The sequence below is a fragment of the Pollachius pollachius genome (genome assembly GCF_949987615.1).
Source record: "Pollachius pollachius genome assembly, chromosome: 1".
Classification (NCBI taxonomy): Eukaryota; Metazoa; Chordata; class Actinopteri; order Gadiformes; family Gadidae; genus Pollachius; species Pollachius pollachius.
Window position 1 is genome coordinate 11,680,844 of NC_136934.1, and position 14,531 is coordinate 11,695,374.

At 42.0% G+C, this 14,531-nt stretch overlaps 3 protein-coding genes across 4 annotated transcripts; 2 read left to right on the forward strand and 1 right to left on the reverse strand.

Annotated features, from left to right (window-relative positions):
* Positions 1–1,226: 1,226 nt before the first annotated feature.
* hs3st1l2 (heparan sulfate (glucosamine) 3-O-sulfotransferase 1-like 2) lies at positions 1,227–2,528 on the forward strand (the record flags this gene model as incomplete). The annotated part of the gene is made up of 2 exons (XM_079738873.1): positions 1,227–1,514; positions 1,863–2,528. The coding sequence occupies 2 exons, from the start codon at positions 1,227–1,229 to the stop codon at positions 2,526–2,528; spliced, it is 954 nt and encodes a 317-aa protein (XP_079594999.1).
* A 2,537-nt stretch (positions 2,529–5,065) lies between these two features.
* LOC307077456 (histone H2A.V) lies at positions 5,066–7,220 on the reverse strand (the record flags this gene model as incomplete). Of its 2 annotated transcripts, XM_079738885.1 has the most annotated exons (5): positions 5,071–5,341; positions 5,578–5,707; positions 5,830–5,943; positions 6,030–6,107; positions 7,095–7,220. In XM_079738885.1, the coding sequence occupies 5 exons, from the start codon at positions 7,095–7,097 to the stop codon at positions 5,280–5,282; spliced, it is 387 nt and encodes a 128-aa protein (XP_079595011.1). In that variant the 3' UTR covers positions 5,071–5,279. The 2 variants fall into 2 exon arrangements, with proteins under 2 accessions (XP_079595010.1, XP_079595011.1); XM_079738884.1 differs by lacking the exon at positions 7,095–7,220 and having other exon boundaries at positions 5,066–5,341; positions 6,030–6,131.
* A 565-nt stretch (positions 7,221–7,785) lies between these two features.
* On the forward strand, positions 7,786–10,912 carry LOC307077473 (transcriptional regulator protein Pur-beta). Its single transcript, XM_079738901.1, has one exon. It carries the CDS (start codon positions 7,798–7,800, stop codon positions 8,716–8,718), a length of 921 nt encoding a protein of 306 aa, XP_079595027.1. The 5' UTR covers positions 7,786–7,797; the 3' UTR covers positions 8,719–10,912.
* Positions 10,913–14,531: the final 3,619 nt, after the last annotated feature.

Below are 14,531 nucleotides of genomic sequence, written 5' to 3' on the forward strand. Positions count from 1 at the left end.
ACAATTCATCAAAAAACATAAAGATACATATAATACATTTTATGGAGTCAACATTGTAAGGCCTATCATGCAATTGTAAAAACATTTTGACTTGCATTCCCTGTAACCAAAACAACATTGTTTATGTATGTTCTATATGCACATGGTCTATGTATGACATCGGGACATAAAGAGGAGTGAAGACAAGACCCAGGAACATTTCCTTATCTGTCAGACTGGACCAGAAGTGTGTACCTGTAACACAGGCTTCAGGGTTCAGAGGCCGACCTTACGACAATACATCATCAATTCCCCCTACTAATATTAAGCTAATACCCAACACACAGTCGTGTAAACAAGCTAAAGAATGAAGCAGCAAAACAAATGCTAATCACAAGTTGAAGATCAGAAATATGATGTGTATGCTAGGCAGAGAAATATGCTCAAATGTTTATATTGCAGCTTTATAAATTTTAAATATTAAATATTTTGGCATGGCGCATATGGGGGGGGCATTCGTGAATGGTAAAACTCATTTTTTAAAGTACTCTCCTCCCTGGTTCAGATGTCAATGAATATTTTAAATTCCTTAGGGCCATAGTCATAACCACTGCCCTATATCGGAGGCCTATGGGCCTCCGAACGCGTTAAGCATGGACATGGTCATGGCTCGGTCTGAATACATTTAAACGGTCAAAAAATTTGCAGAGCAGGCATGTGGAAAAACAGCAGTGCTTAACTTTGCACTGCATTCCCGACCTGAGTAATGTTGACAATGCATCCTTCCTTCCACTGAGGAAATGACAAATTATTAACGGTGTGGTTATTGTGTTCATGACCGTTGCTCATGATGAACTACTATGGATCTCCTTCATCCAGTACGGCTTAAGTGAACCTTCCAATGTGGACTCTATTTAGGAATTCTAAAGATATTTACCCTAGAGTTGATAATACATTTTTTACATAATACCTATGTACAAAATAACACAAAATCAGCAGCACAGAAAGAATATCGTTATTTTGGGCTTTGGACATCAAATAAATGAAAGCAGTTAATATATGTGCCCTGTTTTGTTTCCATTTCCTGCAGGCTTGCAGCCGGCGGACCTCTGTTCTGTCGCCCCCTGCTGTCAGTTAACAAGCAGGACCAACGGCTTGCCCCTCTGGGAGCTGCATAAGACCCACCCACACCCCACCCAGTGTGTTGCTGTGGTTGTGTGTGTGTGTTCTTGGACCCCGAGGTCACCATGTTCTGGACTGTGGTCTTTGCGCTGCTGTTTCTCCTGCTGGAGACTCAGCTGTGTCTGTGCTTGCGGGAGTTACGCAACGGTGGTTCCAGGTCCACCAACTTCATGACGTCACTTTTTTCTTTGACATCCTCATCCTCGTCATCTTCCTCGTCATCCTCCTCTTCCTCCAACCACACCCAGCAGCGCCTGCCGGGCGCTATAATCATCGGCGTGCGTAAGGGCGGCACCAGAGCTTTGTTGGAGATGCTGAACCTGCACCCAGATGTGGAGGTGGCGAAGGCTGAGGTAATGGAAAGTCCATGATGTTGGCTTTTACTCAGACACTTGTAAAACAGTTGAGTACAATAAGTGACCAGGGTAGGATCTACACAATCAGGTATGTGAACGTTTTACTAAAAGCTTTCACATGCTGCCAGGCCAGACAATGTAACTTGACAATCTCAGTGTCTCCAACCTGGTCGGTCAAATATAAATATGAGCTTATAATATTTACCACAAAATGAGGTCTTCTAAATATGGGTTCAAAATGCCCAGTCCTCCTGCTTAATTGTATAATCAGTACAACATCAGCACTCCCAATGGACAAAATGTTTTTCATAAAGAGCCCATTTCTTTCTCAATCCATTTTGTTAGGTGCATTACTTCAACGTGGAAGAGCATTACCAGCAGGGGCTGGACTGGTACCGTGCCCAGATGCCCTTTACCCAGGTGGGCCAGCTCACAGTGGAGAAGACCCCAGGCTACTTCGCCTCACCCCAGGTCCCAGCGCGGGTTTGGGACATGAACCCGGCGGTGCGCCTGCTGCTCATCGTCCGCGACCCCGCCGAGAGGCTGGTCTCTGACTACACCCAGGTCCTCCACAACCGCCTGGAGCGCCACAAGCCCTACCAGGCCCTGGAGGAGATGCTGCTCCACCAAGGAGACATCAACCCCGAGTACAAAGCACTGCAGAGGAGCCTGTACCACCAGCACCTGGCCCGCTGGCTCGAGGCGTTCCCCAGGGAACAGATCCACATCGTGGACGGCGACGCGCTGATCCGAGACCCCTACCCTGAGCTACAGAAGGCCGAGCGGTTCCTGGGCCTTCCGGCCAGAATCAGCCCCAGCAACTTCTACTACAACAGCACCAAGGGGTTCTACTGCCTGCTGTCCGCGGGTCACGACAAGTGCCTGGATGAGTCCAAAGGCAGGCCACATGCACCGCTCAGCGCGCAGGCCTTCAGGAAGCTCTGTCACTACTTCAGGAAGCCTAACAGGGTGTTCTTCGGCATGGTAGGGAGGTCCTTCTCCTGGTGCTGACCAATCAAACACAGAATGTTGTGCGGTGAATGCAATCTTCCCTAGACAATGTTGAACGCAGGGGTGAGGGCCGGCAAGCGGATGTTATACTGAGCCACAGCACACTGGGTCTATAAGAGGTGGTAGGTTAACAGAGAATGGACAAAAGACCAACAGAACAACTGATGACAACATTGTTTCTGAAGAGAGGTTGTTCAATTCAGAAAGATGGATCAATAACTTTGTATGTGTTTTCAATGAATTGCTTCGATCATCTGAAATTAGGATGCTTTTTTTCTGATCCAAAAATAATAAATATTGTCATATGCGAGTTTGTCTGAACAACATTTAGGAAACCGAAAAAGACCTTGGACAGAAAGAGGACTGTATGCACTGATTTAACATTGTTGAAATGGTAACTTGTTGAATTGAGGTTAAACTATTTTCTCTGGTATAAGCTTGATGCCGCATAAAACACCAACCTCTGTGAACATTATGATAAATACAATAGTTAAAAACTAAACCAGCTTCTAAAGTTATTACCTTAACTGCAGAGTTATGTATGACATCAATATTTTTCATGCTATGTTGACTTTATGTTTTACTACTACGCTGATGTTTTGTTCTATTTTTAGACTGCGTGAAAATAATACTAGCTAATTAGTTAGGCACTTTTTTACATTTGCTTTGAAATCATGTGTAAATAAATGGATGTACGTTTTCTAAGATGTTGCTAATAAATGTTTTTCAATTAAACAATGTATTATTTCCATCATTACTAACAACTATGGACTTTAAAGAAAATTAGAGCTAGAATGCCTGCATGTAATGAAGGCAATATAAAAAATATATAATTATACTAAACTATAGAGTAAATTGTTTCTGCAGTTGCAAAATGAAAACACCTTTCTTCCTCGAGGACTCAGTTACAGAACTCTGACAATACGTTATTCTTCCTTTTGTAACTGTCGAGGTCTACCTTAAAGAATACAGTATGTATATGTTTCTATTAAAGTCATTTCCCGCAAGGAGTTATTGTCTATTCTCTCAATCACATTACAACATATTGATGTCATCAAAAGGAGTCTATATGCTTTGTGTTTCACTGCACAAATGCAATTAGCATCAGAGGTCTGATAAACACTGCTATGATTCCACATTAAAATAGATTCAATTTGCCACATCAGAGGCATCAACTGCCCACATAATGTAACTGAAGACCTAGCCTCTCCTTGTCATCCGCCCACCTGCGCCAAGGTGACGGCGACAGGGAGAGTGAGATGTATGCATAAACACAAATGATATCCTTCCTCTTTGAAGATGTGAGGCAGCCACGTCTTTCATCCTCTTCTCGTTGCCCTGCTCCTCCTCTTCCTCCAAGTGTGTTCTGTCATGCAACAACTAATCACTGCGGAGAAATCTTCTTTAGTCAGACGGGTTCCAAAACCTCATTTGTTACCTGACTTTTCGTCGACCCCTTGCCTGTTTACTTCTCTAGGCATAGTTGTTGCAGTACATGAAAACACTACTGTATTTGTGAACTCAAAGTTGGGTACCATTTTCAAACTAATGTTTATGTTATGGTTAGTTACAACAAGTGAGCATTGCACTTCATGTCTGCTTGTGCCAAGATAGGAATGCAGAACTGTGGTTCTTGTACTTTTCATTCTATAGCTTGGGAACCTGATACAGTCATTATTCTACGTTCCAAAAGGTAATACTTTACATATCTTAAACTGGTGTACTGTTTAAGATATATAAAAGCCTTTTACATAAAATACATGTAGGCGTAATGGGTTAATTTTTTAGGCCACTGAAAACTAGATGCAATAGTAGAAATGTTAAAATATAGGCATGATACTGCTAGAATATATATATTTGATTGCATTTACTTATGCAGAAAAATGTAAGTTCTGTTCAGTGTTAACAACGCAGCAATACATTTCGTCAATGAGAATTTGGTTAAAATCTTGAAAAGTCTTGGTTTATTTAATATAAACTTTTTTTATAATTAAGAATCGTTTTATGAATGTGAAATTCAAAGCCGGTCTGCCACCATCAGGCAATGCGGGGAACAACTGAGGTACATTTACAGACATCAGTTATTGACTTATTACGTTTTTAAGAAATGTACTAGTTCAAGGTTTTTTTTTTTGCCCAAGAATATAACCTAGAACATAGTCCCTTATTTGCAGTTGTTTACAGGCCGACACTCAACTAGTTTGATTCAGCCTATTTTCAATAACAATATGAACATCACTACCACCTGCTGGTGTATCATATGTTCACAAGATAAAGACACAATTTGCTGTGCAAAGAATTTAGTGCCTTTTTTTTTTACCTTTTAGTTCAATAGTCTCCTTATAATAATTGATTTATGAGAAAGGAGGTACGGGTTAGATGTCTAAAATCATGCGAGATGTTCCAAGGAAATGACCACAACACAGGTTTGTTTTTTGTATAAAAATGGTTTAACAAGTCCATTTTTTTGTATAAAACATTACAGAATCCCAGGCCAATCAAACAAATTACAATTAACAAATGAAGAACTCCCCAGTCAGACGTTCTACAGTAACAATAAGGGTCCCCCCCATCCCTCCCTCTTCCTTCTATTGTGGGCTTTTTCCATGTTCCTAGCTATGGGAGAATATTACAATAACAAATTCTAACAATCACTCTTCTTTAGCTATAATATTAATTAAAAAAAAGGAAAAATTAAAACAAAATATCTGGTCCAACCCAAGCACCAACATTTCAGCTAAAACACTGCATCTATGCAGTCTTCTGCTGACCCTTCTTTCCAATGAGGGACTTGTGGATGTGAGGGATCACACCTGAAAAACACCAAGCACAGAAAGTCCCATCAACGCTTGTGTCCCGAGCTCACATGCATTTCCATTATCCCCAGTACGGCCTTTATAAACACTGCATTACACATTAGTCCACAATTTTAAGTATAGCCCTGAGATCTCGTGAACCACAATAAACCAAAAAAACAACACACAACTGATGACTAACATATGCACAAATTCGAGCTTATAGGAAAACCACCACGGCTCAGGGAACTCACCGCCTCCTGCGATCGTTGCCTTGATGAGAGAGTCCAACTCCTCGTCCCCACGGATGGCGAGCTGCAAGTGACGGGGGGTGATACGCTTCACCTTGAGATCTTTAGATGCGTTTCCTGCCAACTCCAGCACCTGCACATCAATGAGGAACATAAATGACTTGGGTTCCAGATCCCTCAGCATGCGCAGAGCGGGTTGGAGCACAGAATAGTTTTGCAAGTTGTATGCTTGTAAGACATTGGGCTGCTATTTACTTCAGCAGTGAGGTACTCAAGGATAGCTGCACTGTAGACGGCCGCTGTGGCTCCCACACGACCATGGCTGGTCGTGCGGGTCTTCAAGTGCCTGTGGATACGTCCCACTGGAAACTGACAAGACAATCACAAGAGAATAAGTAAACTAGAGGCATGAAATCTGTCATCACAAATTCAAGTAAGATAAATGGTGGCAATACCTGCAGTCCAGCCCTCTGGGAACGAGATACCGCCTTTGCTTTCGCTTTGCCACTGTCTTTTCCGGCCTTGCCCCCAGCCTGTTTGGAAACGGAGCACAGCATTATAAAAGGTGGAACTTTGTGGAAAGTCATGGTGTTTGGATAAATAAAAGACGATTGAGCCCCACTGTCATTGTCACAATGACAACAGCTGAATATCCTAGCACAGTAGCCTCACTTAAAAGTCAACACAATAGATAATACTCCAGAGGCCAACAAGGAACAAAGCTTAATTAAATATAGAGAGCGTAAGAAGATCAACGAACGTGCGGGTGTGCATGGCACACAAAAAAAAGAGCCACTCGGTGCAACAATTTTCCCGCCAATCGAATGTTTGTGGGGTCGCCGACTACGGCAATACACAAGATCACACCGGCACATTCTAGAAAAAACAAGTTTGTGAACAGGATAAAGGGCACATATCCAGGTAGATATTGTTCTTTAAAAAAAAAAGATATTGCCATCATGCATGACATTAGTTATATAACATAAGATCCATGTCTACAAGCCCTACGTTACATTCTAAGCGTGCCGCGCCTTTTAAACCTGTCCAGGGAAGCAAATTTGTCACAGAAAGACGCGTTGCACCGTGTACCTGAAGTGGACTTTGTGAAACCAACTATAGAGTGCATACAACATACAATACTTTGCACCTAGCTCTCTACCATGGAACAGTGTGCAGCTGTAGCGGCTAATGTTAGCTCGTTCCGTTTGGGGGGAAAACCGCGACTAAAGTGGCGGGTATTTTATAAAGACATTAAAATCACTGTGTGGCATGTTGGAAGATTGCAAATAGGAACTGTCTATATGGTTATCTTAAACACAGTCGTTATCTTTAACTACTCAGGATAACATTATTGTAGCGGCGTTAGCCTACTGTTAGCGCTTGGCAATCTTTTAAACAGCCGTCCAAGTCACATCTTGCACAGTTCTCTTGTTAAATGGCGTTTCAGAATCCTTCAAATCACACAAATAGAAAGCGAAAAACTGTATGCATACAGAAATAAATAAATCTTAAAACATTACCATTTTTCGCCTTATTTGATTGTAGAACTGTTATGAAATAATTTCGGCTCCCGAAAGGAAGAAACAATAAACCCTTTCGCAAATCTTTGCTTGCGACCCCTCGCGGGTGTCAGAAGGACCAATCAGAATCTCTGTTGTTACTTCGAATCTTGGTTTTGGCCAATCGGCGCATGCCATACAGTCTCTACCCATCCCCCACCCAAGAAGCTCTTGCCCCTTTGCGCACGACACTACATGTAGGCGGGACTTTCAATGATACAGTTTGAGTAGAGTGTCCTTCCAGGGGCATCCTCTCAGAGTCCGAAACATTGACGAAACACGTTATTAAGAGGTTAAAGCCTAAGTGAACAGTTCTGAAGCTTTAATTTCAAGTTTTATTTAACTCCCATTTTTAAATTATGTTACATCATTATAGAAGCCCTGAAGGAAGCTAAATATACAGTGCAACTTTTACGTGGTTACACATTCACTGTCAATGCAATGCCGATTACGGATAGCAGGCTCGAATATCATCGAATGGGCGGTTACGTCTCCTTGGAAGACAGGCGAACCAACCAATTAAAACATTGGTTTGTCATCTGATGTTGTGATAGCCACGCGTAGCAGCCAATCGCTGTCCAGCTGCAAGTGTCCGGTTCCTCCGTGAGCTTGGCGAGCAAGGGGGGGTCAGAGATACGCAGAGAACTGGCTGCTGGTGGCGAAGATGGCGGATGGGGACAGTGGCAGTGAGCGCGGCGGCAGTAGTGGTGGTGGTGGAGGGGGTGTAGGCGGCGGGTTTCAGCACTACCAGCGGGAACCGGAGACCCAGGAGCTGGCTTCCAAAAGGCTGGACATTCAGAATAAACGCTTTTACTTGGATGTTAAGCAAAATGCCAAAGGCCGGTTTATCAAAATCGCCGAGGTAGGCGCTGGGGGCTCCAAAAGTCGACTGACCCTATCCATGTCAGTTGCGGCAGAGTTTCGCGACTACCTTGGGGATTTTATAGAGCACTACGCCCAACTTGGGCCTAGCAGCCCGGAGCAAATAGCTCAATCATCCGGTGGGGAAGACACTGGGCCTAGGCGGGCCTTGAAAAGCGAGTTCCTGGTTCGAGAGAACAGAAAATACTACCTCGATCTGAAGGAGAACCAGAGGGGGAGGTTTCTCCGGATCCGACAAACCGTCAACCGTGGGCCTGGCTTTGGAGTTGGGGGAGGTGGTATCCCCGGAGGAGGCATGCAGGCCGGACAGACCATCGCCCTCCCTGCCCAGGGTCTAATAGAGTTCCGCGACGCCCTGGCCAAGTTGATAGATGATTACGGAGGAGATGACGAGGAGTTGACCGGCGGCGGAGGGGCCGGGGGTTACAGCGAGCTTCCGGAGGGCACCTCGATCATGGTGGACTCCAAGCGGTTCTTCTTTGACGTGGGATCTAACAAGTACGGAGTTTTCTTGAGGGTGAGCGAAGTTAAGCCCAGTTACAGAAACTCTATTACCATCCCATACAAAGCATGGAGCAAGTTTGGTAGCGCCTTCAGCCGCTATGCAGAGGAGATGAAAGAAATCCAGGAGAGGCACAGAGATAAATTGTACGAGAGGCGAGCAGGAGAGGAGTCTGAAGGGGACGACGTGGACGAAGATTGATCCAGGTCTCTGCATGTTTTCAAGCTGACAACATGATGCAAAACCCGGAGATAGAGGATAAAAAGCGAGGCGGGCTATATTGTGCATGATGAATTGAACTTGAAATGGTAAAACAATGGATAAAAAAACAGAAAAAGTAGGTCTATATTTGACTGAGAAATTATTGTCTATATAAGAGCATCGTGTTCTAAAGTTGTAGATGGTGTTATAGCTAACTGAGTGCAGACTGCGGTAGTGTGCTCCTGTATGAGATTCCCTTTGAAGAAAAATAAATATTATCCATTTGATAACCTCATAAATGTAGCCCAACGTATTCAGTTTGACAGTGCTCCAGATACAGCTGTTTACTATAGTCCCAGTAGGTTTCATGGATTTGCTATGGCTGGAGCTCTCCCCAATCTGACCTGTGATCGATACTTTAACAAGGAAAGGTGTGAAGTATCCAAACCATGAGGTGTGGAGAAAGTGCTCCCACCTCTTCCCCATTTGTCTGTGTTGTATGTCCCAATAGGCAAATATTATTATAGAAAAAAAGTCCCCACTGTAAAAAGATAATCAGATCCACGTTCTTTGCTGTAGCGGGCATCAGGGGCAGGGCCTTGGTCCACCAAGGTCTCCTTAGGGGATCTGATTAAAAGCACACCAATTATTTGGACACTGTGCGCTGCCTGATCGTGTCGGGATAGGTACACCAGCAAGAGCATCATGGGGCTGCCTGCCCTGCTCCAACAGCTGAAATGTGTTCTGTACGGTGAATGCCTATGTGTGTTTAAAATACCATACATTTTAAATAAAATGTATAAGGTTGCATTAGCATTGCCTACACTGACTGATGATCGCAAGTCATCTTCAAGGTGTTTTTTGTATCTGTATAGCTGGTTTGGCACCGATGACTGCTACCAGTCCAGACTCTGTGGCAATCTAATGTCTTGTGTGGATTGCAGGCCCAAGAATGACCCCCATCCTGTCCTACCCGGTAACACGTGCATCCATTCATACGCACACTCTCCTCCCCACGCTGAGCTAAAATCTGTAGCACTAGTCTTAATGTCAGAGTTGATGTTGCTAGGCTGGTTCTATAGACCAAGGAACTAATCTGTGGCTATTCGCTGGTTGTTAGGATCCATTGGTCATGAACTCTGAACTTACTGACTGATGCAAAATTCAGTCTGATTGTAAAAAAAAAACAAAGAAAAATTGGTGCTTTTGAAAATCAAAACCCCCAATTAGGTGCTTTATCTAAAGTGACAGTGCAAGAGATTTACTTACTAAAATACTAAGTATATATAGAAATATTTTTCAAAAGAGATATATTAAAGTATGTCTAAGAAATAGATTCAATTTATTAGATAACGCTGCCTAAAGTGGCTTATTGAAAACACTAAACTTGGATGCAAAGTACCAGGGTGATATTTCACACCTGCTTTTTTTTCTTCCTGATATTTCTTTTATTCCTTAGAGGAAATTTTAAAGAAAAGTATGATAAAGTTCAGAACTCAGTATAATATAGATTTGTAGAGAATGCGTGGTATAAATCATGTCATGCTAACACTAAGCACCCTCATTTACATTGAGTTTTCCAATCATCCTGGTTAGCCCATTGTAATGCTTTATGTCACTGATTGGTTTCCCATCAGTTGCCATAACACGCAAGCATCAACAATGATGCTCATTTTGTCTGTAGTGTTTTTTGAAAGTGTTTATTTTGCATGCCTGCTATTTCGCCGAGCCGCCTTGGGTATATTTTCATTTTTTCTTTTGCATATTCTAATAGCTGTATGACTGTATTTATCCATGTTGGGTGCACATTTATTTTCTGTATTGCAATGGAATAAAGGTTCAAAGTTTACTTCTCAGCATAATAATAATGATCATTAAAACAAGAAAAAGATCCCAGATGCTTATGGGAAATGTTATTCACTGGCCCACTTCCTTTTAAGTTTTAAGTGTGCAAACCTCGTTGAATTTAACTTTTCTTTCCCGTTCTTAAACACAGCAGAAAATATGCCATGAACAACACCTGGGAGCAATAGTTTTTTTATATTGATATAAATATACACATGACATTGAACTACATCCTTTTTCCTGTACTGTGTTAAGTGAAATGGCAGCTGTTTCAGTCATGTGTGTTCTGCTGTAATATTCTACCAAGTTCCTTTCAACGAGAAATTAAAAAAAGGTGTTTTTTGCTCAGGAGCTGTCTATGTTTTCTTTTATTACTACACTAGTGGGGGTTAATGTTCTATTGCCATCGATAACTTTATCTTGCGTCAGTGTGTGCCATGTGGCATTAACCATCCTTAATGCCACATTGTGTGATGTTTTGGTCATGTCAGCAGAAAAATCTTGACCTTGCTTCTGTTGCTGTTTTCGGTTCCCTTTTGTCCACTAGTCATTTGATAAGAGAGCATCGGGTATGTTTTTTAATTACAAACAGGTTGTCACAATACTATTGCATTGGTTGGATTCGTTAAGGGTTGCAACTAGCCTGCATATACCGTCAGCCCCAAGATATATAGAGATTTTCGGGGGGGCGGAGGTCCTCCCCCTTCAAAGACTTTCTTGCATCACAGAGAATTTTTAAGGGTTTAAAACAGTAAATAAGAATCACACAAAATTGGTCAAATATATATATATATATATATATATACAGGGTGCGATTTGCCGGTGGGGATGGTGGGGATTATCCCCCCCACCCAAAGTATTTTCACCATTACATCGTAATAATTAACAACCAAAATACACAGGGTCCGTCTTCATTTTGAAACATTTTAAAATGTTTCTCAAAATTATCCCCCCCTCTGGTTTTTTCACAAATCGCACCCTGTATATATATATATATATATATATATATATATATATATATATATATGCCTTACTAGAAATATCAATATATATTTTTATTGAATACACCTTTTATATTTTATTATTCATGCATTGCTTGTGAAGTGTTTAGCCAGCACTAGCAGCATATATACCATTGGCGTTTTTCCAATATACTGATGCGGCTCGACTCGGTTCGGTACTGGGCGGCTTGGATTTGCACTTTCATCAACACCGGGCTTTCTGCGTGAAGAAACGGATAACGCGCTTGTCTTGGTTTGAATCTACAACAGTCACATGTATTGCCAATTTAGTTTACGACGGAGGGTGACCTTCACAATGACATCCGTGATGATGATGAAATTAGTTTGACTTCCAATATATTAGTACGTCGTCCGTTTGACTTCCAATAGGAGTATGACTTCCGACTGACTTCCAATCCATTCTGATAGGGGGAAAATTTGTCTGATGTCCAGTCTTTACACCACTAGGGGAGAGCGGGTATGGTTGTAACACATTTTTCTTCAGCACCTAAAACTACTTTTTTTTTTTAAAGCTACAGTTCTGGACCTTTTAGGCAAAGTACCCACATTTGCTTACAACAAGTTGCAAACACTTAAATCTCCTCAACTATATCACGGAATTTGTGAGATTATGACAAATACAATGTATACCTTTGTTACAACCTACCCCAGATAGCCGCGGAAACTACGTAAGCATCGTGACCTCATAGCAGCCCGACACATGCCGCCTTCAAAACAATCGGAGTTTCCGGGAGGTTCGGACCCACGAGAAACGTTAATTTTGGTTTTTTATCCCATGTCCCTTTACTGGTTCCGTACCCAGCCATGGTTCCAGAAAGTGGAAAACAAAATCAACCGCGCAGGTCGCTTGTTATTCTTGTCATCGGCAAAGCACTGTCAATCACGCACAGCACGGTCAACGGCACATGTGATTAGAATGTACATCAGCAGAGAGCAACCAATAGGTTTAGAGCCAAATGGTCCCGCCCCCAGGAACGTTTTTTTTTTCCTTTTTGCAGATCAACGATTTCAGACCTTTGACTGTCAGGAGTTTCAAAACGAATGCGCGACAGAACACTGCCAATAATCACGTGACTCAAAGCTTGCGCCTGTGTGGTCAAATCTCTGAAAAGTCAGTGCTGAAAAGTCAGTTCTGAAAAAATACATTGCAATGGTGTAAATTTACACCTTTACAAGTTTTTAAAAATAAATATTCAACCTTTCAAAACTTATTTCTCAATGTATGAACACCTGTTTGCAGAATCCCATTTACAAGGTTTCAAAACCGGGAAACAATGAAATACACTGTTAGAACAGTGCCAGATTTGAAACTCTGCAAATGCGCTGGTGACATTTTTGAAACTTTGAAAATGTGTGAAAATGATGAAGAAGATAAAATAGAACACAAAATCATGTTTGCAGATGTTTTAATTTTTTTTCAGGCTATAATCTCTTTTTTCAGTGTTGCAAAACCTTTTATACAAGGTGTTGAGTTTTCAAACCCAGATTTACAAGCCTTTGAAACTTTTTTTTTCAGGTTTGAATTATGGCAGGATACTAGCTCCATACAAAACTACCAGCAAAAAACCCCACAGATGAGACTTGTAGGAGCAGATTCGAGCAGTTGTAAAGATGTACTGGAAATATTTCACAGATGTGCAACTTCTGATGCATTTGTTCACATTTGGGTTTACGAATGCACACATTTTGGGCATGTTATCAGATTATAAAAAACGGGTGTGCGAATGTGTTTTGCACGAACTGCGCTGCAATGATTGTAGCAAAAGTGTCAATTGCATGACTCTTTGAAGTTGTGATGCACAGGATAGGATTTGTGCACCTGTAACACAGACTTGTGAACTCGTAGACCCTATTTAGTGTTTACAATGCTAGAAAAAATATTTACGACTTCAAATGTACTTTTACACATTTGTGACTTTTGTGTACACATACAAAATCTGCAGTTACAGGTGCTAAAGACTTTTGCTACAATAATACCTTCATACAACTGCGCTGCAATGATTGTAGCAAAAGTGTCAATTGCATGACTTGTTGAAGTTGTGATGCACATGATAGGATTTGTGCACCTGTAACACAGACTTGTGAACTCGTAGACCCTATTTAGTGTTTACAATGGTGTTTGGTACAATAATACTTTTATAGTTACGCCTCTACCTCCCTCTCCCCGTAAGGTGCTCTTAGGCAATAGGCGTATTTTTTCATATTCTTTGGTTATATCTTGTCCTGTGCACTTTCACCTGCAGGAGGAGCTGGAGATGAGCATTCCGGTGCTAATGAGGGAATTGAAGCCATCCTTGTTAATGGCTGTTGGGTTATAGCCGGTGTGCTGTGGTCTCACGCGCTCTCTGATCGGCTCTGGCTAGACGCGTTTTGAGGGCTGGATGCAGCGGATCGCAATACCTTTTTGCGTTATGCATTACACGTGTCATGCCGACGTGCATGACTCTTTACGTTTCATTTTCTTTTGATTTATGGAAATACTTGTCAATAAATAGAGATTATTAAAGGTGTCTGTCTCCCTATGTTCAACGCCTTTGAGCTAAGGCATTTGTGACAACTTGCAGATGAAGAATGTGAGTCCCAATGTCTTAAAGGAGGACAGAATGCCACGAAATGCCTTCTGGTGTACAAAGGCCAGTTAGTTATAATGGGTCCAGAGGGCATAGGGCATAGTCAGCAGATTGTCATGGCTCATACTATAGTCAAAGGGAGGAATTAAGCGCAGCCTGCTATTAGGCCAAATCTACCAAATCGGTGCGTCAGGATGTCCACACTGTGGTATGACAATTATTTATATTTAGAAAAACCTGTACTGTGGTGGCCAGAGAGTTCTTTATCAAAGTCAGGTCCCGATTATTGATTATTTATAACCACAGTGCTGCACCCATCCTTTCCCGGGCCCAAGCACCTCCCTCTTCCATATTCCTCTGAACAGCATGTGAGAAT

Bases quoted from the DNA above. Each gene is read 5' to 3' on its own strand.
- LOC307077473 (XM_079738901.1), top strand. From the start codon at position 7,798: ATGGCGGATGGGGACAGTGGCAGTGAGCGCGGCGGCAGTAGTGGTGGT.